The sequence below is a fragment of the Cervus canadensis genome, chromosome 2 (assembly GCF_019320065.1).
Source record: "Cervus canadensis isolate Bull #8, Minnesota chromosome 2, ASM1932006v1, whole genome shotgun sequence".
In the NCBI taxonomy this organism is placed as follows: Eukaryota; Metazoa; Chordata; class Mammalia; order Artiodactyla; family Cervidae; genus Cervus; species Cervus canadensis.
Genome location: NC_057387.1, coordinates 81,614,220 through 81,642,210, shown reverse-complemented (window position 1 = coordinate 81,642,210; position 27,991 = coordinate 81,614,220). Strand labels below are relative to the sequence as shown.

Below are 27,991 nucleotides of genomic sequence, written 5' to 3'. Positions count from 1 at the left end.
ATAGTAGTATAAATATATCAATCCCAGTCTCCCAATTCCTCCCCCCATCCCCTTTCCCCCTTGGTGTATGTACATTTGTTCTCTGCATCTGTCTCTAGTGCTGCTTTGCACATAAGATCATCTCTACCATTTTTCTAGATTCCACGTATGTGTGTTAATAATACAATATTTGTTTTTCTCCTTCTGACTTACTTTACTCTGTATGCCAGTCTGTAGGTTCATTCACATCTCTACAAATGACTCAATGTCATTCCTTTTTATGACTAAGTAATATTCCATTGTGTGCATGTACCACAACTTCTTTATCCATTCACTTTTGCTGCAAGAGTAACATGAATCTGATCTTCTTGAGAGTTACCCTACTCAGTTATGGGACAGTAGTGTCCCACTGCTCGAGATAGATTGTGGGAAAATAAACTTCATGTGCAAGCTTTATTTCAATGTCTTAATGATGATTTGGGCTAGAACTGTATTGAAACAACAGAAGAGAATCTCTTCTTTTAAATCTTCACTAGAAATGGAAGTTGTGAGTAAACTAGATTGTCATTTTGAGATTTTGAGAGCAGAATACAAAACGGCATGCATGCTATCATAGTAAGTGTGAGGAATATATCTAACAAGGGGAGAACGAGACTTGAAGATAATTGAACAAAAGCTCTAATAGTAAATGTGGGTAAAGCAGGACTTGGGGAATACAAGGAGACTAGGGAATGGATTCCAGGTTCTCCCCATGAGAGTCAACTGAGAGAAAAATGCAGGGACTGGAAGGGTCTTCTGATGGCTGGATGAAGTGCCCTGAGTACTCCTTAAGGCTGTCCCAGGCAGGAGGAAGGAAGTCCAAGAAATGACTGAGCTAGTATCAAAACAGGAAGGTAACCACATATGCCAAGTACAAAGGGTATGGATGGGAAGATGCTCCCAGCAAGACTGTGTCAATAAGAGAGATAAGAGGGAAAAGATGGGGTCAAGAGTGGACTGGACGTTCAGAACTAAGAGCAGGAAGTGTTCGGCATCCTTTTACACAGGACCCAGTCCGTGTTCTGAAGTGGGGGTGGTGTTTAAAGTGGGACTTTCCACAAGATATTTTTACTTCTCCTTTTTCCCAATATCATATAGTAATAGTTTCTTAATATTAAAAGATGTGTGCCTGTGCATTGCAGAAGTGAGCTAAAAGAAATTGCTTGAGAAGATCCTAATAATAGCTATGATTTATTAAGCATCTCTGTGTGCCAAACAGCAAACAAAGCACTGCACACACATCTCAGTTAATCCTCTCCTTAACCCTGAGATGATGTAATCACTGTCATCCCACTGAGAAAACTGAGGCTCTGTGACTGGTCCAGGGTCACACAGCCAGCACGGGGCACAGTCGGGATTCAGTCCGTATCTGTGTGACTCCAAAGAGATCCATTTACTCTCACGTCTGGACCAGTCTCTGTCTGGATTTATGGAAATTGCCTCCTCACACCCTGCCCCCCCCCCCCTTCATGAGAGACCCCCTCTTCTGTCACCGGCAAAGTGACAGTCTCACACCAGTGCTGGCTGTCCTCACATGTTTTCATTATGTGGTGGGGGTTTTATGAGACTCTACCACCGGCTGTTTTTCAGATTTATTTAATTCATCCATCATGCTCTGAAGCCATTTGCTTTTTTATATTGGACAGATGTAATGAGGTTTTGGACACTAAAAAATGTTTTTATTAAAAGTTATGACCCAGAGCTAGCTGGTAGGGGCTACGCCATAAATCCGTAGAAGTGTGGGAATTTATAAAGGATGTAGCAACATAACCTTAACCTTTCAGGCCACACCAGAGGTTACAGGATGATACTGTCTCCCCATCTCTGGCCAAATAATAATAATTGTTATTATTATTATTTCTGCCATTATCCGACGTGATCCTTCCTCCTCTTTGCTCAGCCACTGTTGAATCCTGGTGAGCCAGCGCCTAGTGGGAGCGGGTGGTTGATGACAGAACTTGCTGGTGTTTGGCTTGAAGGCTCTGCTGTGGTGGGCACGGGTATGTGCGTCGCCCTTCTCTGCCACCCTGCAACTGGGGCTGACTGTCGTACAGTCACATTTACTACAGACAGAGTGGAAGTGGTCGTGGCTGATGGTTCCTCCACTCCTCCGTGGCCAGCAGGAAGTTCTCCTGAAAATCAGGGAACAATGCAAGTATTTCTGTTCAAGCGTAATCATTCCAAGTTATTGTCAATATTATCAGACTTATACTACTGTTACACTGCTTGGAATTCATCCCAAGCATAATTAGTTTGGACATATAGACCAAAAACATGGTCATTAAAAAAAATGTGCACATATGGAGATACTATGCATATTACCTACAATATGTATTAATGTTGTGACTTTGTTCAATTAATATTCTTTAAATAAAGGTCTGGAATATTGGATGGTAAGCCAGGGTTCAACAGAAGACCACCAGCGAGTTGAAATAGAGGAGTTTATTACTGCAGGTCCTGGAGGAAGGGCCATATGGGGAGGTAAAGGCAGGAAGCAGGCCGAGAGCAAGGCAGGCTCTGTCTGGGGCACTTGCCTTTATTAGGGCCCCAGGGTAGAGTGCTTTAGCGTTCCTGGTCTGAGGCCAGATTGGTCATTTCAAACCAAAAAGAGCAGGGTTTTGGTAAGTGTGTAAGGAATCGTATCTAAGGGTACATAAGGGAAGGCCCTGGGAGGCTGGGGAGAGTCTAGCCATAAGAGCTGTTAGGATGGTCAGATCCGGAAGTGACATTTACTCGTGACTCTGTGGGCTGTTATCCAGGACCTACTTCACTGGAGAAGCTGGTGTCAATTCAAGGCCCCTGCAGGCCGCTTGGCCACACAAAGGGGATGCTGAGGCAGCAGTATTATGGAGTGGTGTCGCAAAGCTCTCAGCAGTCATAAACAACAAAGTAAAAAATTAACAAAATGATTAGATTTGGTCAGCTGCCACCTCTTTTTAAAATCACATATTCATTCATATGTTTTTTTTTTCGAGCACTGCCGCAGGACAGATCCCCTATGACCTGCTGGGGATGCAGGAACAAATGCATCGTGGTCCCTGCTTCCGGAAGTTCACTGTGTAATGGGGACAGGTGATATGCTGTTGCTCGCAGAGGATGGATTTCAGCTCAGGGGACCAAAGAAAGCTTCACAGAAGAGATGGCCTTTCAGCTGGGTTTAAGGAATTGGGTGAGCTTTGAGCTTGCCAGGCTGACAGGAGCATTTCAGGCAGAAAAGGCTGCATGTACCTAGGCACTTACAAAACCAGCTCTTCACAGGCTGCTGCAAAGGTTAAGCTTGGCTAAAGCACATGATAACACTTTTTCCTTGTAAAACAAAAATCTCAAGGGTAAACATCATGCTCTTATCTGCTGTCACCATTGAGACTGACCAGGTCAGGTCTGTAATTTCAGGAAGATGGACTTTAAACTTACAAACTCCCTATGACTTGTATTTCCTAGCCAGGTGCGTGTTTTATCATCAGTTTATTCTGGGAACATATTCCAGGGTTTTCACAGCACATTGGCAACCGCTCCCGCCTCCTGTGACCACTAGAGTGTAAACCATAGATAATGTCATCATTAAACTCATAAATCCATGTCATTTGTATGTCATTCACTTCATCCTCATTCATCATCCCTTACGCTTTCAGAACGGCCGTGCGTTTGAGGATTTTGAAGAGCGGTTTGCCGCAGCCACCCCGGTAAGCGCGAGAATGGCCCAGCCTGGTTAACGGTGTCACGTCATTGTTCCATCACTCATTTCATGCTCATAAGTCATGCCTTGTGGTTACAGAACAGAAACCTGCCGATGGAATTTGATGAGATTTTTGAGGCAACAAAGGTAAGGCCTCCACGGTCTTGTGAAGTGAGGGTTGCTCTGGTCATTCTTACCCATTCTGTGCGGCCGCACTCTCCTCAGTGCTCCGCTCTGGTGCCAGCCTTTGCTGATGTTCAGAGACTCTTGGTGGGCCCTGCGGGGAGGGCAAAAAGTAGGAGCATGTGTGTACGTGTGTGTGTGTGTGTGTGTGAGAGAGAGAGAGAAACAGTGTATGTTGGAGAGGAACTGACACCCCTTCATTTCATTCAGCAAATATTTTTCAATCTCCTAATGTGTCCCAGGCATTCTGATAGATGCTAGAGATCAGTAGAGAGGAGGACACAGCCGCTCTCCTCAGGGAGCTCAAAGTGTAACAGTGTGGTGTCACGTAGCATAGGAGAGGGCAGGTGGGGCTGGTAGAGAAGGGTGGGGTAGGATTGCCTCGTGTAGTGGAGTGTGACATAGTATAGTGGAGATTCAAACACTCAGCAGGTGCTGCTCAATGCACCAGTGCGGGGGAGGGGGGCAGGCTGGGGGAAGGCAATGGCACCCCACTCCAGTACTCTTGCCTGGAAAATCCCATGGACAGAGGAGTCTGGTAGGCTGCAGTCCATGGGGTCGCGAAGAGTCGGACATGACTGAGCGACTTCACTTTCACTCTTCACTTTCCTGCACTGAAGAAGGAAATGGCAACCCACTCCAGTGTTCTTGCCTGGAGAGTCCCAGGGACGGGGGAGCCTGGTGGGCTGTTGTCTCTGGGGTCGCACAGAGTCAGACACAACTGAAGCGACTTAGCAGCAGCAGCACCTGTGGAGATGAGACTGCTGTTTGGTCCACATCACCTGAAATAGAGGTGCTGGTTTGCAGCCAGTGTTTATTCAGATTGGTTAATACATAGGCCAGCAAATGTTGTCACTCCTGAGCACATGTGTTTGGGAAGCCTGTAGGACAGGAGTTCTCAACTTGGGCTGCAAATTAGAATCATCAGGAAAGTTTTTAAACTTTGAGTCACTGCTCCTGCTGCTGCTGCTAAGTCACTTCAGTCGTGTCTGACTCTGTGCGACCCCAGAGACGGCAGCCCACCAGGCTCCTCCGTCCATGGGATTTTCCAGGCGAGAGTACTGGAGTGGGTTGCCATTGCCTTCTCCATTTGAGTCACTAAACTACGTCAAACCAACTAATTAAGAACCTCAGGGGGTGGGGATCAGGCATCCATATTTTTCTCTTGAGCGTGTGTGCTTAGTCGCTCAGTCGTGTCCGACTCTTTGCGACCCCATGGACTGAGACACGCCAGGTTCCTCTGTCCTTGGGGATTCTCCAGGCAAGAATACTGGAGTGGGTTGCCATGCCCTCCTCCAGGGGATTTTCCTAACCCAGGGATCGAATCCAGGTCTCTCGCATTGCAGGCAGATTCTTTACCAACTGACCCACCAGAGTATCCACGGCTGACGGTCCATCTAAGGGTCTCACATAAGCTGTTTGGGGCAGTGGGATGGGGTACAAATTGAGTCAGAAAACACTTCCCAGGAAGAAATAAAGCCCTCTCGTCTGTGTCTGGAAAGATCGGTAAGAAAGGCAGTGGGGGAAGGTTTGAGTGTTCTGCTCAGAGGAGGAGCACGTGCAAAGGCCCTGAGGCGGCCCCTCCTTTCGTGGGCCCTGGTGCTCCTCTGGAACGTGGTCCTCACTGTGTCTATAGGTCTGTCTTCTCACAGAACAGGCAGCTCAGGAGACTCAGTGCAGGAAGATGCCTTATGCACCCCTGTGTCCCCTGCTTTCGGCACAGTAGCTGATGCACAGTAGGAACTGCATGCTTGCCCTAAATGAAGGAGCACCTGATGCCAAAGCTGAGGGAGTGGGTCCATGTAAATGTGTACTGGTGGTCCATCGTGGACACCTCTGCCTTCGTCAATGGCGCTTTTAGAGCTCTGCAGGAGGGGTCTAGGGGTCTGCTTGCAAAGGTTTAGTGGAAAGAAGGACCAAGGGACTAATTATGAAACAGCAGCTATAGGGCATTCCAGATGTTATTGGAAAACCACTGCTGATTCATAACAAAGAGTAGCTTGGGAGAGGACAAGCCTGATGGAGATACTGAGGAGCTCCACTAGCCAAGCATCTCCTCATCCTTTTCACTGGCCTTGGCAGCTTCCAGGGTCACTCTATTTACCTTGGGGGATGCCCAGGACCTAGAGAAGGGGCAGAATCTGCCATCAACAACCACATCTTTACCTGAAGATGTCTGAAGGGCCAGGAAGGGGAGGGCAAGGAGGAATCTTGGGTTGACCTTGGAGATGACTTCTTCAGAGGGATGTGGATCATAGCAGGACTTGTAAAACCCCTGGCTTCTGGTTAGAGAATATTGTGGGGCTGGGCTTCCACCATGAAGGAGGGCTAAGTAGGGCTGGGTAGAGGGACACATGGATAAACAAGGTGCTGCTTCATCTTTGGGGCAAACCCAGCTTTTTTTAGCTGACCGATCAGACGCAAGTCACGTTACCTTCAGGCCTCTATTAGCTCACCTGTAAACTAGAGATAGTGGGAGAGATTCTTGTGCTGCCAACTTCACAGGGTTCAGGGAGCATCCAATGTTACAGTAATGTGTTGGAAAACACGTTGTAAACTATAAAGTGCTCTACAAATGTAAGTGGTCAGTTCTATTCTCATGAGGCTCTTAAAATGATTAATTACGACAATATTATCAGATGGAACATGGCTTCTTAAGTTACAAATGAAAGAACCAGGGTTAACAAGAGGGAGAGGGGGCTGTGAAAATAGATATTATTCGAGATCCTCAATCATATACTGTTATTAGAATTATTTTTAATTTTATGGCCTAAGAATCCCTTTTTTCTATAAAATTTAATTAACTCAAGGTTCTATTTAAGCAGCAAATCCAATGGAATGAAATAACAATCTATGTTTTATGCCTCTGCATGTTTTTTCTCATTTAATCCTTGAATGGAAATCATCTGGCAAGAGGAGAGTCTGTAGCTCAAGAATGAAGGTTATTTTAAAAGTTGTGCTTAAGGAGAAAATTAGCCAATAAATTATATTTATGATGTTAGTAAAAGTGTGCCATGAGTTCACCACATTTGAAATGTAAATTGTGCAACTTAATTATTAACTTCATTTTAATATTTTCCTACCACTGAAAACAGTCGTGGGCCATTTGTAAAGCATTGAGCTCCAAGGGCTAAGAAGCCCAGAGACCTCCTTTGAACACATTCAATAGAATTATGCCTTCTGTGGGTTTGGGAGAGAGCCTAACGATTGGCACTGTTTCACCAAATAATATGAAATATTGTTCACATGCTAAATAAGCCTTCCCAAAGACAAGCAAACGTTTATTATTATATCTGTGGATTGTCCCCACTAGACTGTAAGCTCCCTGAAGGCTGAAAATTGACATTCCTCCTAATTATGTTCCTAGCACCCAGCATAGGGCCTAACACCTTACAGTTGTCCAGTCTGTACCAGCATATTATGTAGTTCAATTCAGTCACTCAGTCGTGTCCGACTCTTTATGACCCCATGGACTGCAGCACACCAGGCCTCCCCGTCCGTCACCAACTCCCGGAGTTTACTCAAATTCATGTCCATTGAGTTGGTGATGCCATCCAACCGCCTTGTCCTCTGTCGTCCCCTTCTCCTCCCACCTTCAATCTTTCCCAGCATCAGGGTCTTTTCAAATGAGTCAGCTTTTCGCATCAGGTGGCCAAAGTATTGGAGCTTCAGCTTCAACATCAGTCCTTCCAATGAATGCCTAGGACTGATCTCCTTTAGGATGGACTGATTGGATCTCCTTGCAGTCCAAGGGACTCTCAAGAGTCTTCTCCAACACCACAATTCAAAAGCATCAATTCTTCAGCACTCAGCTTTCTTTATAGTCCAACTCTCATATCCATACATGACTGCTGGAAAAACCATAGCCTTGGCAGATGGACCTTTGTTGGCAGAGTAATGTCTCTGCTTTTTAATATGCTGTCTAGGTTGGTCATAGCTTTTCTCCCAGGGAGGAAGCGTCTTTTAATTTCATGGGTGCAGTCACCATCTGCAGTGATTTTGGAGCCCCCCAAAATTATGTAGTTGGGAAAGAAATTCATATGTATAGGGCCCTACTATGTGCCAGGAACCATTTATTCGATCTGAAACCTGAAGAGGAAGGATTAAAAGTGAGTTTATCAGGCTAAGGTGCTTGCTTTTCAGCAAAAAAAAAAAAAAAAAGAAGAAGAAGAATCTTTTGTGTCTTTTTCACCAGGCTTACCCAAACTTCAGAGTCCTTCTAGTAATATAATCAATAAATCTCCAAAGGAGATATTACCACCTCTAATGTCCAGGTGAGAGAAAAGTGGCCCTGCGGAGCTGCAGAGATTGTCAGCGGTAGAACTCAGATGCCACCCCAGGGATGGGACTCTTCCTGGGCCTAGAGCTCACAAGTTTGCCAGTAGCAGAGAATTTTCCTTTCTTTGTATGAATCTTGGTGATCCCGCTTTGCCTGGTTAAAACAGATTTCTAGGGCAGGAGTCCTGTCTGCCAGGACAGACTCTCCCAGTGGTGTTTTTCAGTCCCCTGATTAGAAACTATCACTTAAAAGTCTGAAAATGAGCAGAAAGTTGGGTTTTTTTGTTTTGTTTTTTTTGCAGTGGGCAAATTTGTACAAAACACATGATTATATACTTTAAGTCAAGCTATTTGATTCCCGGCCATAGACCTCCTGCAGACTCTGAAGCTGGAAGTGTATACTGATTAATTCCTAAGTGTATCTTAAAGGGATTCTCCCACTGCTCTGGCTGGCCTTGCTCAGACACTGAGGGATGATGGATGGGAATATAGTTGATACAGTATCCACAGTGATGGAGCTCCTTGGAGTGATTAATCGTGTATATACTGGGTTGTTTTTGATACCCTTCCTGGTATTAAATGATACATTTTCTCCTCCTCCAACTGTATTTTTTATCTTGAAGATGGATTCTTTCGAGGACTGTCATTTGACTGCCTGCTCTACATGCAGAAAATTCAAGTCCTGGCCTAGGTGGTCTTGAGGTGACCTCTGTGAAACTCAGTTTATTCATCTGTAAAAATGGGGGTGACAGTTCATACCTTTCAGGGTCAGTGTGATATCAGAGAATTTACTGAGAAGTGGCCGTGAAGTGGTGACTTGCTATACTCGGTGCAGGAAAAGCATTTTGTAACATGTGGACATACTCAGGAAAGAGAAGCGAATGATAAAATTACCTCTTGCCTTTGTCTCCTGGAGAAGAGGGACAGTGCTGGCATTGGATGGTAAATATGTGTAAAATGGTATTATTATTGCTTATGCAAGGTGGCTGAGCCCAGATCTGCTTGACTAAGCCCAGATAAACAGCCAGACACATGGAAACAATAATTGATTCTGGCTGCATCTGAGATGCTGTCTTTGGGATCAAGAAGTATCATAATGACCAACTGGGTTTATTGTTTATATAGTCATGATGAAAAAGGGAAATGCATGTCCTCAAATCATACTGTTTTTAAAGCATTGCCCAGCAGCATCAGCTCCCCTTGTGGTTACATCATTCTCTTTTTGTCTTTTCAGGCTGTGACCCAATTAGAACTTTTTGGGGACATGTCCACCCCTCCTGATATAACTTCTCCCCCTGTAAGTATGCATTGTGCTTGGAGCCCTGCATCTCTTTCCTTTCCTTCTCCAGTTGCATGGTGACAAATATTTGGGCTTTGGGTAAAAGAAACTGCTGGTGAATTTCAACTCGGACTCTTCCAGCTGTCTGATTTGGGCATATTAACTAGCAATTCTAAATGTCAATTTCCTCTGCTTATTTTTTAAAAAGGGAATTATGATGCATGCTCTGTTTTGAGAAATAAATGAGATCATGCATCAGCGATTACAGACTATCACTGGGGTGCTTGCCGTTATGCTGGGAAGTGGAAAGAGACAGGAGCAAGATGTGGTCCCTGCCTGAAAGGTCCACCTGGGAGTATGGGTGAGAAGCTCCCCGGGACAGCAGATGAGATGAGACATTTGTCATCTCCTACCCAGAACCGCACAGCCGGGTGGTCAGCCCAGTAAAGGAAGCATCTTCTCCCCTGGACCTTTCAGTTCTCTCCTGCCTGTTCCCTTCTGTCCTTCCTTTCTTCCTCTTTTCATTTCCTCCTCCCTTCCCACTTGCTTGCCGGCTTCTCTGAGCTTCTCAGGAAGCTTTGGATTCCCAGCTCTAGTTTCAGCCATGCTATCTCAGTCATTGCTTGCACTAGGGCAGAGTTCGCAGGGAGCCGAAGCAAAACAGAATCCCAGTGCTTTGAGAATGGGAGGCATTCAGAGGCAGCCCTGCAGCCATGGCAAAGAGCCAACCTAGCCCCTCTAGCTCCTGCCCAGCCCACTCCCCGGAGGTGGGCAGAGAGCAGTCAGCCACAGCTGCACGGGCTGAAGCTGCTGGGAGGGGGCGGCTCCTCTGGGGAGCACATGTTTAGCACAAACCCAGGGATGGTGCTATGGTTCATTGGCAAGCTGCGCCTCCCAGAGAAAAGGCTGTAACCTCACTGAGGACAGATGGCAGGAGAGCCTGCTGCCCACAGCTGCCGCCAGGGAATCTGAACACAGTTGCCCTGCTTCCAACACCTGGTACCCAGAGCAGCCGCGAAGGAGGGGCCAGCAGCTCCTATCTCCAGGGAGGCTGGTTGGTTCTAGTGAGGCTTTCTCTCCCCACTTCCAGGGAAGGCAGCTGCATCTCTGAACCGTGGGGCCATGGAGCTAGAAAGGTCTGGAGTGATCTTCTAGCCTTATTTAGCACCTTCATTTTACAGATGAGCACGCTGAGTTCCAGAGAGGGCATGTGACTCGCCCAAGGTCACACTGGAGGAAAGCAAACGGCATTGATTATGGTCTAACGTGCTTGATGCAGCAGCTCATGGCTGTGTTTCTGGCCCTAAACCTGAGTGCCATCCAAATGGCTATTTAATAATCCTCAGAACAATGCCATGCCTCCTGCAAGCTGCTAATCTAAAAATGGCCTTGTCTAATTGCCATGGTTTCAGGATTAATTGCTTGCCCCAATCTATTCCAAGGGGAAAGAAATAAAGATATTATGTCATCAAATATGCATACTCTGTAGGCAAAAGTTTTCTGGAAAGGCATGAACCTTTAAACAAGTACTCAAGTTTTGATCTTAGTAGCCCTCACCTTACCCACCACGTCATGGAGCAGACATTTCTGAAATTCCAGCATGGGCCAGGATCTAGAGTTGGCAGCTGCTCTAGCATCATTTTTATCATCTTCTTGAGAACATTTGCTTCTTTTTGCAAGTGAAGGTTCAGGCAGGATTCTTCTGGGAGGCATGAGGACCCAAGGGTCTCTGTTCCACTTGCCAATCTTTATTTATTTAGTCAATACCTGTTTGTTGACCATGTATTCAGTGACAGCCTTGAGCTGGGTGCACAGTAGGTCCTAAGTGAGTGTATGTCAGTTTGAATTAACTTCTAAAGGATGAAAGCCAGGTATTATGGGATAATATGAGGGCCTGACGACACCCCCAGAGGGCATGGGCTCAAGCTAAATAGTCGTGATGCTGGCCAGCGTTAGCTGAGCACCTGTTCTATGCCTCAGCATAGTACTAAGTGATTTATATGCATTATCTCATTGAAGCCTCTCAGCAGCTCTGGAGATAGGTATTGATTTTCTCACTTTATGCTCTGTATACATAGCAGCACATGGTCTGCAGTTCACAAAAAGTGGCCAGGACCAGGGCTTGCTTCTGCAGCATCTCCCTGCTTAACTCCTGGGCCTGCTGCCTCCCATCATGGTCAGCAATAAGGGTCTCCCAGGAGCCTCACACCCATCTGCCCCTCTCTGTCTGACAGACTCCTGCAACTCCAGGTGATGCCTTTATCCCGTCTTCATCTCAGACACTTCCGGCGAGTGCAGACATGTTTGGTTCTGTACCTTTTGGCACTGCTGCTGTACCCTCAGGTAAGCCCTCTTCCACCTTCCTCCCACCTCCGTCCACCAAGAAAAAGAAAAGGCTGGCTGAGCCAGCTGCCAGGTTATGCCAGACACCTGTGGGATGACCATTCTCTCCCTGTGACTCTTCAGGTGACACAGAGAAGCTGCCATGGGCAGGGAGTAGTATGCTTACCAAGCTCTGGTATGCGGGAGGCTGGAAACCAGTCGTATCTTGAACCTGAAAGGTCAAGATTCCAAAGGTATAGCTTTGGGGAGCTCAGTGCACTCACAGCTGTTGTGAATCAGCGCAAATCCTGATTGGCCAGCTCAGCCGGATGCGGGGAAGGTATGGGTGGGGAAGGGGCAGTTGTGCTTCGCCAACCTCTTGAGACCTGAGTGATAGAAGGGGTGGAGGCTTAAGGAAGGGGAGGTTCCCCATGCAAAGGGGAACACCTAGGAATTCTGCTGACAGTGAACAGTGAATTGCAATGGGGCTTAGTGACTTAGAGAGTATTTGTTCTATTTTCCAAATATTCTTTTACAACAGGGTAAAAATACATATAGTAACAGTGTTGCAGGTGCACATTGGTGCGGTCTGAGGCATCTTGTTTCCATGGCATTAGGCAATCCATGAAGCCAGCCCATTCTACCTGGACATGGCCAAAGGTGATATTTTGCTGTTGGTTTTGTTCAATTGCTAAGTCGTGTGTGACTTTTTGTGACCCCATGGACCTGCAGCATGCCAGGCTTCCCTGTCCTTCACTGCCTCCCAGAATTTGCTCAAATTCATGTCCATTGAGTCAGAAATAGGTGGTATTACTTCTGCTGTTTGCATACAGGGCTTCTTAAAGACTTTTTCTTCCCTTAACTACATATTTGAAATATGTGGCTTTATCTTTCTTTTACTACTTTATTTATACAAATGGTGGAGTTGGTATGCTTTAAAATACCAATTTCTTGCATTTTTCTATAAATAGCTACTTTTAATTATATAATGTTAGAAACAAATTCTTGCCACCAGATATAAACCTTGTTGTTACTTAAAGTGAGATTAAAATTTCATACTCTGTTCTGAAATAGTTATTCCTCCTGAGCTGAAGGATCACTTCTAGAAGCAGCAGAGGTTGGTAGCTAATATGTCTAACTTACAGTTGAGAATCTATAGGTAGCCTAGAAATGTCTTTAATTGCTAAGCTTCCCAATCAAATCTGTTTTACCCAAACCTAAAATGGAACAGTGGCAATAGTTTTCCTTACCTAAACTGGGTATTAAAATGTCCTTGGGAATAGTGTAATGGAATCTGTCACTTTAAGTAAGAATAATAGTTTTCTGTTGGAGATGGACAGTCTTCTTGTGCTGTCAGCCTTGCATTCAGAATAACCATGCTTTGTCCCCATTATTTAATTCATGAAGATATACTGGGACAGAGGATGGTACCTCTAGGCACCAAATTTACTCATTTTCAAGCGTGTTCATGCCATAAATGTTCACTGAGTATGCACTGTGGGCCAGGTCTATTCAAAGTGTCGAGTGTGTCAGTGACTGCAACAGACACAGACCCCTGGCCGCAGAGAGCTTTCAAGTGGGGAGACGGACAACAACGTGAAAATGAGTAACTTAACATAATCTGTTAGGAATGGTGGATGTGTGGTATGAACAGAAGAAAATGTGGAGCAGGGCAGGTGTGAATGGGGGTGATGGTCAGAAGGAGGGGCTCATGCAAACCTGTGATATGAGCCAGGAAGGTGTCAGGGTCAAGAGTACTCCCAGTGGCCCTTCCCAGCCTCCACCCCCTTTCTCTCTAAGCAAGAGGGGCTGGAATCAGTTCTGGCCCTCACACTTGACTAAAATGCCTGAGAACCTGCCTGTACTGCTCCGGGCCCTCTGCCCAGCCGGGGCCAGGTTATGGCTTTAAAGAACTCTATTTTACAATCTTACCACCTGATCAGCCATGTTGCACACTGTGGACAAACCATTCCACCCATTCAGGTTCTGTTTCTTTAGCTGCTTAAAAAAATGATAGATTACCTCCAAGATTTCAGTTTTTACACTATAAGTCTAAAATTAATTTCAGTTAGCATATTTTTGCTTTCTTACTCTACTTAAGCTCTGCCGAGAAACAAAACTGGGCTTCAGGTGGTGTTAAACTGTCTGCCTGCTTCCTTTAACTGGCCTTAAAAATCTCTGCAGCTGTTGAATCTCCATCTCGCTGCCCCTAATTGCCCTGCCAGCGACAGGGAGGTGGGAAATGACCTGGGGTGTGTAGTGCAGTGAACAGGCTGAGTTTGAGCCCTGGCTCAGCCATTTATCTATAAGCTTTAGACACCTGGGCAAATTACTTAACCTGTCAGAGCCAGAGTTTCTTCATTTTTATAACTGAATTTAAAATAATACTTACCTTGCAACAATATCATGAGAATTAAATGAGGAAATAAAATCAAGTGCTTCTGAAAAATGCTGGCATGTGGTAAATGCTTTGTGTAGAAAATGCTAGTATTATTTTTACTCTGACATCTAAAGTAGAAGAAAATATATCTTTTTTTACCTATTTTTTTTTTCCTTTTCCTTCTTGGGATGTTCCCTTTAAAAAAAAAATGCATGTAATAAAGTTTAGGTCTTTGACCTTCTGAGCACGTGGCAGAGCTGGCCTAAAGGGCTGGAGAGTGTACTCTATAAATACAGACCCTTCTACTAACCAGCTGTGTGACACTCATCTATATCACTTCAGAGCCTCAGGGAACTTATCTGTAAAATGGGGATGATGATTCTACCTCATCGAGCTATTCCTGAGTTAATCACACATAGTAAAACATTTAAAACAGTACCTGGCAGTTTTTACATAAGTAAGCACTCAGTAAAAGTTCTCTGCCCTACTCACCAGGGATCCTGACTCTTCTACCCATACTCTGGGTAGCCACGCCAAACCTTCCACTCTGGAAGCTGTCAGTTCCTGGTATGCAGATTGAAGAGATATTTTTCAATATTTATTTATTTATTTGGCAGTGCCAGATCTTAGTTGTGGTAGCTGGGATTTAGTTCCCTGATTAGGGTTTGAACCCAGGTTCCCTGCATTGAGAGCATAGAGTCTTAGCCACTGGACCACCAGGAAGTCCCAATTAAAGAGCTATTGACAACAGCCACCCCAGAGACTTGTTGAAGGATCAGCTTCACTAAAAATGTGAGCTCCACTAGGGTAAGGATTTATTTTATTTATTTATTTACTTTTAATACTGTCTTGTTCTTCACTGAATCACCAGAAACAGTGTTTGCCACCCAGGAGGACTACTTTTGAACAAATGCATCAAATGACATAATGTAGATGAGAAGTACCACACAAGCTCTGTATATGTTAGAGAAATCCTTCAGTTTTCGGTATTTTCTTACCTTTTAGTCTGTTTTTTTTTCCCCCCCAAATAATGAGGGTATTCCCAGGTGCAGCATCTGGTTATAAATTGCAGTTTTCAACACTTAAAAATCTAACTGCAAGGCAGTAATGCAGGTGGTTCCTTTCATTGCAGAGAGAGATTTATGATTGATCTGAACTTCGTGGCATAAACAGACGCTCACTGGCACCTCCTCCCTCTGCTGTTGAATGTTAGCGAGTAAACAGTTACTAAGTTGTTAAGTGGCTGCAGCGGCAGCTTCGCAGCGGCTTCCCAGGTCTAATGCTAGCACAGCCCTGCCACCAAGATGTCCCATCAGGGACACACGATGCCACGTGGCGTGGCCAGAGAGCCTTAGCTCACAGGTCTGGGGAAAGCCCCCACTGCCGGGACCCCCCTGAGGGAAAGCAAGTGAGACCTGCAAGTTCCCAAACATGACACCTAATTACCCTTGCTGTCTTTTTTTTTTCTTTTGAATATTGTACTTTGGTCTGAAGCAGATGGCATAAAGCCAGGGAGATATGCTAACAGCTCTCTTCAGAAAAGTGTGTACAGCCCATCTGTTGGTTCCTTGTGGCAAAAAGGGAAAAAAAGATAGAGGGGGGGAAAAGCCTGCTACCAACAGTAGACTGACTCATCAGAGATCATAGCCCTTATGGTTACTGGAGTTGAATTGGACACTTAGCAAGATGTGGTGCAGGTATTTATTCCACTGTGACTCAGTCACCTCTGTCTAGAGCCTTTCTCCAGCCTTAAGCATTTATGGAGCAGTGGGTGTGTGCCCACAACTGTGTTAGACACAGATGGGGGAGGCAGAAAGAAAGAAAAGGTTCCTACTCACAGGGGCTGTCTAGTCTAATGAGGGAAGATAAAATCATTGTGCAGTTACAACACAGTAACTTTTTACTGTGATGTGCACCATGATAGAGATGAACATAAGGAACTGTGTGTGATGAGAGGAGGGCCAGCTAAGTGTAGAGGGCAGAGGTGATGCTGAACTGAGTCTCCCAAGAGCAGAGGAGGGACAGTCATGTGAAGAAGTAAGGATGGGTTTCCATGCAGGTAGACCAGCAGAGATGAGGGAGCAGGTTGTGTTGTTTGCAGCTGCTGCAGGGAAGGGTGCCAATGAGAGAGCAAATGGGAAATAAGGGTGACGAGGTGGAAAGAGGCTGGCCCCATAGCCCCAAAGATAAGCTAAGGTCTCTGGGCATCATTTTCTAGGTGATGAAGCACTGTACCACTGACCCTTGAACAATAAAGGCCTGAATTGCACGGGTCTACTTATATGTGGATATTTTTCAATGAATACTACAGGAGTACTAGGTATGATCCCAGGTTGGTTGATTCCATGGGTGCAGAACCAGGTACATGGAGGGTCAACTATAAGTTACACGTGGATTTTCCATTGCTCAGGTCTCAGTCCCCTTAACCTGAGCATTATTCAAGGGACAACCGTATTTGCATTTTAGAATATGGTGGCAGTGAGGAGGGTGGGATGGAAGCCAAGCACGAAAGTCTGACTGGAGACTGAAGCTTTCCATCCATTTACCAAAATGGGCATCAGGGGTGGCATGGTAGGAAGATCCATGGGCAAGTCTTCACCATGTGAGACTCATTGCCCCTTTTTATAATGAGGGTTTATGACATCTCCTTTAATATTGTGAGATGAAATTCATCAAGAATATAAACTACCTACACAGGTGTTCAAAAATCAATATAGTGTCCTAGTATAGAACATTGTTGTCATTGACATTAACATTGTCATTGACATTGTTGTTACATTAGTAGTAGAAAGAAGAAATAAAAGCAAATTTATAATAACTAGATAAGTATTTCCACTAGGAAACCCCCAGGTGCCACCACACTGGCTTCCCCCATAGCTCAGTTGTTAAAGAATCTGCCTGCAATGCAGGAGACCTGGCTTTGATTCCTGAGTTGGGAAGATCTCCTGGAGAAGGAAATGGCAACCCACTCTAGTATTCTTGCCTAGAGAATTCCCATGGACAGAGGATGCTGGCAGGCTATAGTCCATGGGGTCACAAGAGTTGGACACAACTTAGCGACTACACCACCACCACCACACGAGAATACATATTCAGTGGTCAGATGTGTGTACCTAAAACCAACGATAGCATAGACCATCCAGAATAGGAGTGTTAACGCTGTCTCCAATGCCGTCAACAGGGACCACGATTTTCCAAGTTGTTGATCAACTCTTGACTGTGTTCCAGAGAAACAAAATATAATCCTCCCCAATGTATGCATTTCTGAAAAATTAAGTGCATTAAAACTGTGCAAAGAAACTTTAAATTTCCACGTCATTCAAAGTACACCCAAATAATCACAAATTCTTTATCATGCACGTCATCTCCCATATTATAGGAGGTCTAGTGTCAGTGCTCTTGACCCTTAAATGTCAGTACTGCCCCCCATCCCACCAAGTTTTCCTGACATTCAAAACACACCCCAAGAATTTCCTAATCATCCCTTAGGAGGCAGTAGAGCTCCCACCAAGAACCACTGAACCCCATCAAAGTCAATGGGAAAATAAGAAAAACAAAGTTGCAGAATTCTTTGTTGTTACGTTTAATCATTGTATTATTCTATGATAGACAACATAAGCAAGCTTTCAGTACCAATGCCTCTTCACTTTTGCTACCAAGAGATATAATCATTTTAAAAGGAGCACAAGTGATACTTTATACCATAATAACAGAAACAATATAATTTCCACTTATTAAGTGCTTACAGCATGTTAGGTATAGTATTAGGTGTTTCACAAAATCCCTGCAGTGTCAGTATCATTATCTCCATTTTAGGGATAAGGTGATTGGTGCTCAGAGAGGAAAAGTAGAGTATTAGTATGTGTTCTCATTTCCTTGCACTAAGACCAAGGTGGTCTGGTAAGGATATTGTCTGTTTTGTTTGTTGCCACTCCTGCCTCATTCCATAAAAGTACTGAACACAATTAATTAGCAGGAAGCCTGTGTTTCTGTGTCCACCCCTCCTGGAGCCTCCTCTCACCTTGTAAGGAAATGGACTGGCTTTGAAAGTTGGCTCCATCTCTTATGAATCAGTTGAAGGACAGGTAGATCTGAGGCTAGCGCATGGGTGAGGCAGCCCATGTGTCATTTCTCTGGGTTCACCAGAGTCATCAACACAACCCAGGTCATTTTGGAAGCTGCTAGGATACCATACATCCACCCTCTTTTTTTCCTGGTCTCACCGTTCTGTACCTGCAAATTCCTTCTGGCAGCCCTAAAAATGCTTATTTTGAGAAGTCAGTCTTCATCCTCTACTCTGCCTAGACTGGTTGTCTGTCTCCTGGGCTTGATTGCACCCTGAGAAGGGTGGGAACCCCTGGAAGGACATGGGAGTCTCCTCCAGGCCCACAGTAAGCTAAAACATCTGATGGTTGGACCAACTTTATGGACTGTGCTAAGATCAGAAGTCAGTCTTGGTCATCTGGGTGAGGTAGTAGGGGGCAGTGGAGAGAATGCTGGCTTTGGGGACAGATAACCTCAGTTCAGACCCTGATTTCAGCTTAATGTCTGCTGTGTGACCCTGTGCGAGTTACTTTTCCTCTCTGAGCACCAATTACCTTATACCTAAAATGGAGATAATGATACTGACCCTGCAGGGATTTTGTGAAGATGTGAAGCACCTAATACTATACCTAACACATTGTATGCACTTAATATGTGAAAATTATGTTGATTCTGTTATTATGGTATAGAGTATCACTTGTACTCCTTTTAAGATGATTATATCTCACTGTAGCAAAAAATTATGATAATGTAAGTGAGTACACCCCCTGGAGTTTTAAAGTGACCCATCTGTGCCACTGTGTGTGGTATTCCTAAATAGATTACTAAGCTACATTTTTTAATCTCTAAGATTGGCATAACAATAATATATAATAATGCATAGAGCTACCTTTTATTGCATGTTTGTTACATATCAAGGAAGGTATTAAGTAATTTTATAGGCTGTGATTCAAATCATACTAATGGTTAACATTTACTCAATATTCATTCTATGTCAGCCACAGTTCTCTGTATCTTAAATGTATAATCTCAGTCTTTAACCCAACAAGGCAGAAGGTATTTTCTGCCCATTTTACAGATAAGGAGAGGCTTAGAGACCTTCTTAAGCTCTCCCCAGATTCCATAGATAAGAAGTGGCAGCCTGAATTTTAACCTTGGTCTCAATCATCTTGCACACGGTTTTGATGCGGAGAAGGAAGATGTTGTAGCCCGATTTTACAACAAAGAGCTTGACTCTTAGCAGAAGCAATGAGGATGCCCTCAGTCTAGCAAGAAGGGGAAGCAAGATTCAAACCGAGATGTGCCTGCTTCCAGCACTCTGCCCTGCCCACTGAGCACACTGGTTCCTGAGCTGTATGATGTCAGAAACCTTTAAGAATTATAAGACTATAACTACTTTAAGAACTATGCCATTATTATCATTACCCCCAAATGCCTGCCTGGCTTGCTCCCTCCCTGCATTCTAGTTTCTACTTACAAGTCATCTCCTTAGAGCAGTTTTTCCTTACCACAACTGTAGAAGGCAGACTCCAGGAGAGCAGGGACTTCTGTCATACTCACCTTTGCATCCTAGCACACAGCCTGACACTGAGTAGTCACTTGATACCTTTCTGCCAATCCCTTGACTCCGTGAATGCTTCTTGCCCAGGGCTCCTGACTCTTCTTTTTCATGCCTGCAGGTTATGTCGCTATGGGCGCCGTCCTCCCATCCTTCTGGGGCCAGCAGCCCCTTGTCCAACAGCAGATTGCCATGGGTGCTCAGCCGCCAGTCGCTCAGGTGATGCCGGGGGCTCAGCCCATCGCATGGGGCCAGCCGGGTCTCTTCCCTGCCACTCAGCAGCCCTGGCCCGCCGTGGCCGGGCAGTTTCCGCCAGCCGCCTTCATGCCCACACAAACTGTTATGCCTTTGCCAGCTGCCATGTTCCAAGGTCCCCTCACCCCCCTTGCAACCGTCCCAGCCACGGGTGACTCCGCCAGGTCGAGTCCACAGACCGACAAGCCCAGGCAGAAAATGGGAAAAGAAATGTTTAAGGATTTCCAGATGGCCCAGCCTCCGCCTGTGCCCTCCCGCAAACCCGACCAGCCCTCCCTCACCTGCACCTCAGAGGCCTTCTCCAGTTACTTCAACAAAGTCGGGGTGGCACAGGATACGGACGACTGTGATGACTTTGACATCTCCCAGTTGAACTTGACACCTGTGACTTCTACCACGCCATCCACCAACTCACGTGAGTGTCCTTCTCTGGAGACATAAACCCCTGAGAGCAACTGATGCCTTGTTTCTGGTGTCAGAGAAACCACCTCAGCTGCATTCAACAGGCCTCTTGTTTATATCACTACTACTACTAACAATAGCCTCCCATTATTAGATGCCAATTATATGTACCTTCTCCGTGGGCTTTATATGTGTTATTTCTATGCTCCTGACAATGCTTATGGCAAGTTTTGTTAGACCTGTTTGACAGATAATGAAAGTGAGATTCAAAGACAAAGAAAATAGACAAAAGGGTAGAATTGAATACAAGCCTGTTATTTTTCTAGCATGTCGCCCTGTTTTCTGTTTTTGTTCATTCACTCCTTCGTGTATTCATGTATGTATATCCCAGCTCTGACACAGAGTTTTGGGTATGGCTTATTGAACTAAAACTGAATGGAGTATGTGCATTTAAAAATTGTTAGGAACAAGGATAAAAAATTAGAAAATTAAGTTCAGGAGAAATGCAGGCCAGAGATGAGCAGTCATAAAACCTCCTACTGCAGGTAGAGTAGCAGCCAGAATTTGGCTCAAAGCTTCGGATAGTCAAAGAGAAAAAAAAAAAATAAGTTCTTGTAGCAGAACACTCTGAACTAGGAATCCAGAGAGCGGCTTAATTACTTCTTAGTTTTGTGCCAATGAGCAATTCATTTTATTTCTTTGTGCCTCAGTTTCCTCAACTATCTCAGGCTAAGGGTCATAAAAAGCATTCAGTGGTACAGGTACTAAAACATCACAACCCTCACAGAGTTGGAAGTATTTTTTGTCATCATCATTATGGCACACCGAGTGGATTTACGCAGAGTCCTGGACTGAGGTTCTAGTCCTGCCTTCTCTACCCCAAGCTGTATCTTTGGGCAAGTGTGTGACTTCTCGTAACCTCCGTTATGTCTTGGGTAGGATAAGTGAGCTGGCTTTGATAGCTTTGTGCCTTGTCCTGTTTGTGGCATTCAGGGATTCTCCCCCAACTCACTTTTCTACTGCCAGCCTCTGGCAAACCAGTACCACGCAGCCAAACAATCCAGGTACCCCGGGGTACAGCGACGCCAGCTTGACAGCGACCCGGGAAGCTGCCGGGTGACCCAGCCTGTGCCTTAACAGTTGATAAGGGGAAGGAAAAGGCTCACACCACAGTGAGGTTGGCGTTTTCATTACTGTCAGATGATACGGATCACTGCTTAGCCAATGCCGTGAATTGTTAAAAGAATCTAAAATGTTAGCACAATTAGATAATGTCACTTCAGCCAGGTCTGGGATGCTGTTCTGAAAATGAACCTCTTCTATGGGTATAAAGAGCCTACTTCTTCTCGGGCCATATCATCTGCATGGTGGGGGCATCTCTATTTACTCCAACTCACAGGGTTTCAATGAAGAATCATGAATTAAAAAAAATGAAACGCTAAAGAAATGACAGCCATGCATAAATAAGCAAACATCTTTTGAAAACAAATGTCTCTCTTTCAAGGGGCTGGTGTGCCAGCTACATATAAAAAAGGGAAGTGTAAGTTCTTTGAGGACAGGGAATATGTCTTAGTCATCCTCCTGTTGCTGCACTTCTTTTGATGCTCCTGTGGTAAGGAAAAGGAACAAAACAAAAGCCACTTAGTAACTCTTGTGTTTCAGAGCAAGGCTCTGTATCCTTGGCACTGTTGAGATTTGGGGCCAGATAATTCTTCATCGTGGGTGGTCATCCTGTGGATTGCAGATGTTTAGCAGCATCCTTGGCATCTACCCACTGGATGCCCAGTAGTCACATCCTCTTCCCCTAGCCGGAATGACGAAAAATGACTCTTGATAATGCGATGTCCCTTTGGGAGTAAAACTGTCCCAGATTGAGAACTACTGTTTTAGAGTATAGAGGTATTCTATAAAACCTTCTAAAGGTTAAACACTTGCATAAATAAACAGTTTTGCATCCCACTGATTACGTCCAGTAAGTATGAGCAGTATACCTCTCAGTATTGGCGGCTTGGTCAGGATTCTCAGCCTTTAGTAAGAAATCACATCAAACTCACTTTGGAATCCAATTTCACTAATAAATATTAAGCATGTGCTGCATATCAAGGTTTTTCACATAGATTATCTCTTTAAACCTACTTCCTTTTAATTAAAAAAAAAATCGTATGTTTTAAAGAAAATGAGTACAGCCTGTCTTTATATCCTCTGTCCATCAGCATCACCTTTCAAATGTTTTGGGTGGAGCAGAACCAAAAGTGATCCTCAGAAATAGAAAAGCACAGTGGGGCTGAGCAATATCAGATTTGCGCTAACTCCCAGGGCTCCTGCTTCTTCATAGTTGTGTTAACTCTGAGAAAGGCACTTCATCTCTTTGAGTGGCAGTTTCTTCATCAGAAAAAGATAGCAGATACACTAGCACCTGCAGTGTTTATATTAGAGGGCGTGATGAATGCAAAGTGCCCAGCGCTGTGTCTAGCTTACTGACACGCAGTAAATAACAGCTTTCTAAAGACATTAGAGTTGCAAAAGCAACTCACTAAGTTTTATAATCACTCACTGTCTGATGAGCAGCCAGATTTTGTAAATTCTGGGAAGTAATGGCAGGGAGACCTTATCAATGCCTTTTGAAGTTCAACTATTAAATCAAGTCTTATCCTCCTCCCCCTACCTTGGGGCTGAGCCAGTGAGGAGTATTTTCCATGCCAAGTTAGAAATTATGGGAAGGAAAGTGGCTTCCAGTGGCATATTTATTATAAACCTCTGGAATAAAGGAGACAAGGAAATTGTGGGAAGGTCAGGACAGAAAATACAGATCCTTATGGATTGAAGGAAAGAGCATCAGCTGTGAAGTTGCCTTCAGCCATGTCCATTTCCCCAGATCACTGAGACACTCTTCATTCACACAGGTTTATCAGACACCTACTACATGCCAGGATACAAAGCCTGCTTACACCTCTTGCCAAGTCTGAGACCTTGAACAATTTAGCAACCTTCACTGTCCTTATTTGTAAAATTGGAGAACCCCTACCTCAAAACAGCTTTCTGAGGATCACAGATATTGCCTGTGAAATTTGATGGCCTCTGATACATGGAAGGCATCCAATAAATGCGTCGCACTATCCTCGTCTCTATTTATTCTTATTGAAATAATTGTATGAAATTAAGAAAGAGAAAGAAAACTATAGTCCAGCAGGTCTCAACATGAGTCTGCGGAAACATGGAGTTTATGATTCAGCAGGTGTATCTAGGGTAGGGTCCAAGAATGTGTATTACCAACAAGTCCCCAAATGTGACTAATGCTACCAGTCCAGGTAACATCCCTTGAGGACCATTACCTCACCCATCGCTGTGGACCAGCTCCTCCTGACTGCCAAGTATGTGAGAGGACAGGATAAATAGATACAGAAGAGAGATTAAACTATTCAACTGATTTGACTTGTGATGGGAAGAGGTGTCCTGGGATTTGACTCAAACATAACCAGATCCCTGGGGTTTCTGTGGGGTAGAAACAGTTGCCCTGGACACTTAGGATGTTTTTTCTTTTTGCATGGTCTCCGTGTAGCTCCAACCCCAGCCCCTAGACAGAGCTCTCCATCCAAATCATCTGCATCCCATGCCAGTGATCCGACTGCCGATGACATCTTTGAAGAGGGCTTTGAGAGTCCCAGCAAAAGTGAAGAGCAAGAAGCTGTAAGTGACTGGTTTATTCTTTCTGAGTTGTTGTTGTTTTTTTTCCATTTAAAACTTCTGTATCTAAAATGAACAATGCATGAGGAAGCCTGTGTAGAAAAGAATGCTGACTCAGACTCTTAGGTTCTAAAGGGGTGACTAAAGGGATTTTCTTTTATGTTCAAATGAGCAGCTGAAAACTGGTATCCTTTCATTACTTTGTTGCAAGTTCTCACATTTGCAGAAGTGGCATCTTCTCAACAGAGTGCTGCCTTCTTTAAAATAATGGATGATATGTGTGCATGAAAATGTACCCAGCTGTCTTATATTTTAAATTACTGAAAAGAAAAAAAAAAGTGTTATCTTCTTGTGTTCTAGCCTGATGGGTCACAGGCCTCATCCAACAGTGATCCCTTTGGTGAGCCCAGTGGGGAGCCCAGTGGTGATAATATAAGTCCACAGGCCGGTAGCTAGATAGCACAGGTCTGGGTAGGTATCTGTCCTTTTGATCTCCCACCTTAAGCCATCCGCTCTCCCTTTTGCTTGCTCATTGCCTCTGAAGTCGCATCCTTGATGTTCGCACCATCTTCCTGGCCTGAGCGTATCCCTGATGTCTGCATCATCTCCCCTTGCCTGGTGTCTGTCTTCCACCTCGTTTATCCTCATGGATGCATGACCTTTGACATGTATTGGGAGTAGGGGTAAAGGTGAGGAGTGGGGAATGGTCATACTATTTTATTACCGACATGTTCTGAGTTGGGGGGTGGTGAGGCGTGGTCAGAGCTGCTTAATGTGGATTCAGTGTCTGAAAGCACCAACATTCTGAGATGGACACATTCTTTCTCAGTGAGATGTGGTCCAGATGCTTAGACTCCCTTCAGCCGTGTGTCACAGAATTTGCCTACACTCCACAGATCTAAAAAAAGAAAAGAAAAAAAAAAAATCACCAACCAAACAGACTGAGAAGGCAGACTAAGAAACAAAACAAGCAGTGCTTGAGATAAAATTGATAGAGATGTGAGATCATGGTAGCCTGTTTTGTTTGGCCAAAAGGGGCCCTGCACCCTTTCTGGCGTGAAAGTGGAATTCAGACCTGTGAAAGTGGAATTCAAAGACGTGTGGCATTCGCTCCTGAGGCTCTGCTGTTTGCACCTGTGTGACAGCCAGGGGTTTGCCACCAAACCACTTCAGACTCCATCAGCAGCGACTTCGAGAGAGGTGTACTTACATTTACTAGAAGTGGGTTTAGGCACTTGAATTTCAATACATCTGATTTGATGGAAAGAAAGAGGAGCTGATGAAGCCAACTTTCCCAGGAGACAGAAGTACCCCCTTGTTACCCAGACATGATTTCTAAGGTCACTCCTTAACAAATGTCTTCAATTTTCAGATACTTTTCTAGTTTTCCATAAACGCCTAGGACTGCAAGGCCCTAACCAGCAGAGCTCCGTTTTTAGGCCTGAGCAGTATGGTCACAACCATTAAAATGGTAAATAGTTTTCACTGTTCATAAATGGATTCTGAGGCTACCTTGGAATCAGTTGCCATTTGAGTGTAAGTTATTTTGATGGTTATTGAAAGCTCATAGAGTGTTTTCAAAGTGCGTTTTGTTCATAGATTTTATGATTAGAGAATCTCACATACATACATTCTGCCACATTTCACCTCAATACAATATGTAACACACGAGAATACCTTTGTGCCATGCAAACACCCATCTAAAAATGTAATCTTACAAAGCTATTTGGGGAACTTGTGATAATAGACAGAGTCGATGTTCCAGGAAAGGCAGAAGTTGGAGATGATGGGTGGACACCTTGGGAAGATGCCCCAACAGGTTTTTCTACCCCTTTCATATGTTTTGTTTCACATGCTCACCCTTGCTTTGAAAAATGTGATGAAGTAGGGGTGACAAGAGCCATCCATCAGCGTAACAGCCAACATCTAATCCTAAAATTGAACTTCTTCTAGAGAACAGAGATGACGGACAGCATTTGCAAATCAATGCCTCACACCCTCATCTTTACGAGTCTGTTCTGCTTTAGATAGTTGTGCAAGCTGTTTTGTGGGGCTTCAGCCTGTTCTGTGTTGTGTTTGATGCTCTGTCTAGAACCCCAGGCCAGGGCCGAGTTGTGAATGGATGTGGCACCGTCTTGTGGGAAGAGCTCAGAATTTGGAACTTGAGTTCAAATTCTAGCTCAGCTACCTAATAGCAGGAAATCTTGGGCAAGAACCATCCTTGCTGTTGAGTCTTGGTATGCTTATCTGCTGGCAGGGCCTGGTGTATCCATTACCTTAACTGAGATGGCACATAGAGCAGACACTCGGTACTCAGCTTAAAAATCTGGGTTCTGGAACTAGAGTGAATTCAGAGTCTGGTACTAACACTTATGAGCTATGTGACCCTGATGAGATGTCATAATAATTCTCTATCTTATTTAGAAAGATAAGGATAAAAATAGTCTTCCTCATGAGGTTATTGTGTGGACTAAGTGATATGTCTGGAATTCTTAACACTGCGTCTGACACACAGAAGGTAGCCAAGCTGTTACTTGCCATCAGCAACACTACCACCCCAGACCATCATCACATGTGCCCAATAAACATGGCTTACCACTCCTTGGATTTTATACATTTGGCCCTTATGTCCTTATGTTGAATAAATTCCACCATAAGGACCCAGGCCACTGCCTGGGAGGTTTTGTTCTGTACTTTCTATTTGCAGGTAATTAATTTTCAGTATGCCTTAAAAAAGCTTTGGGGGAAAAAAGAAAATGAAAAACCCTATTTCTTAGTTCTCTGGCTCACCCTGCCCCATAATCAGAATGACCCCTTTTAGGGCCTCATGGGCCAACTCACTTCTCCAAACAGAGCAGCCTTATCTTATATTCACATGTAAATCATAATAAGTAGTTCCCAGCTCCAAAGGCAGGCTTGGGCTATAATCTTCAGTGAAGCAGTTTTCTCCCTTTGAAAGCTTAGTCTGGCAATTTCACAGTGGCCTATCAGGGATCACATGCCAAGAGGCCGCTGCCAGCCTTGCTGACACGTCCCGTAAGACACCCACGTGGTGGCGGTGGTGGTTTAGTTGCTAAGTCGTGTCTGACTCTTGCGACCCCATGGACTATAGCCTACTAGGTTCCTCTGTTCATGGGATTCTCCAGGCAAGAATACTGGAGTGGGTTGCCATTTCCTTCTCCAGGGGATCTTCCCAACCCAGGGATCGAACCCAGGTCTCCTGCATTGCAGGCAGATTCTTTACCAACTGAGCTACAAGGGAATCTCCCCAGACACCCACGACGGAGGTCCAAATGGGGCTTCTGGGCCCCTCCTTCAATATAGCACAAGCCACATTTGATCTTTCTGTCTCCATTCCATTCACCCATCCACCCAACCGTAAATTTACTGACTTAGCGCCTTTCCAGGCATTTGGAGAAGGGATACACCATGCAGGGCAACTTAAGTCCATAGCTCTATTTTCCCCTCTGCCTCCATGCAGCTGGAAAGCAGGAGTCTCAGCCTTCTTATCACCGTTGCAACCATTATCACCAGCTGCTTTTTATTGGAAATGCCCACACAATTCTGAGTAGGTAGGGGTGACATCTGTTGATAAGTTAAAACCATATCTCACCCTCGTAAGGGGAAACAGACGGCCTCAATCCTCGCAGGTGGACGCTTTGGGGCCAATCTCAAACAGCATTTCTGTTTTAGCAATAAGGGAGAATATCTTCAATTATTTCATGTTTTCCCCTACCCTCCCATCTGGGAGAATCACGTGTCTGTGAAAGACTGGGTCAACAAGGGCACAAAAAAAGAACCCAAATAATATTATAATGGTTGGTGTGGGAATGGCAGGTAATTTATACTCCACTGATGTGTTGCTGGAGCAATTTTAAGGGCGAAATGTTAGCTTTTGAGGAGATGAAAGAA

The 27,991-nt window shown here is 44.7% G+C and overlaps 1 protein-coding gene across 2 annotated transcripts in view; it reads left to right on the top strand.

The window, feature by feature from the left end:
- Positions 1-27,991, top strand: part of DAB1 (DAB adaptor protein 1) — a 451,862-nt gene that overhangs the window by 411,328 nt on the left and 12,543 nt on the right. The window contains exons 8-14 of one of the 2 annotated variants that reach the window (XM_043461149.1): positions 3,651-3,701; positions 3,794-3,841; positions 9,390-9,452; positions 11,669-11,777; positions 19,860-20,408; positions 23,955-24,082; positions 24,440-24,550. In XM_043461149.1, the coding sequence (XP_043317084.1) occupies positions 3,651-3,701; positions 3,794-3,841; positions 9,390-9,452; positions 11,669-11,777; positions 19,860-20,408; positions 23,955-24,082; positions 24,440-24,535 (1,044 nt within the window). In that variant the 3' untranslated portion in view covers positions 24,536-24,550. The remainder of the gene's footprint in view (positions 1-3,650; positions 3,702-3,793; positions 3,842-9,389; positions 9,453-11,668; positions 11,778-19,859; positions 20,409-23,954; positions 24,083-24,439; positions 24,551-27,991) is intronic. The other variant, XM_043461147.1, reaches the window with a different exon arrangement.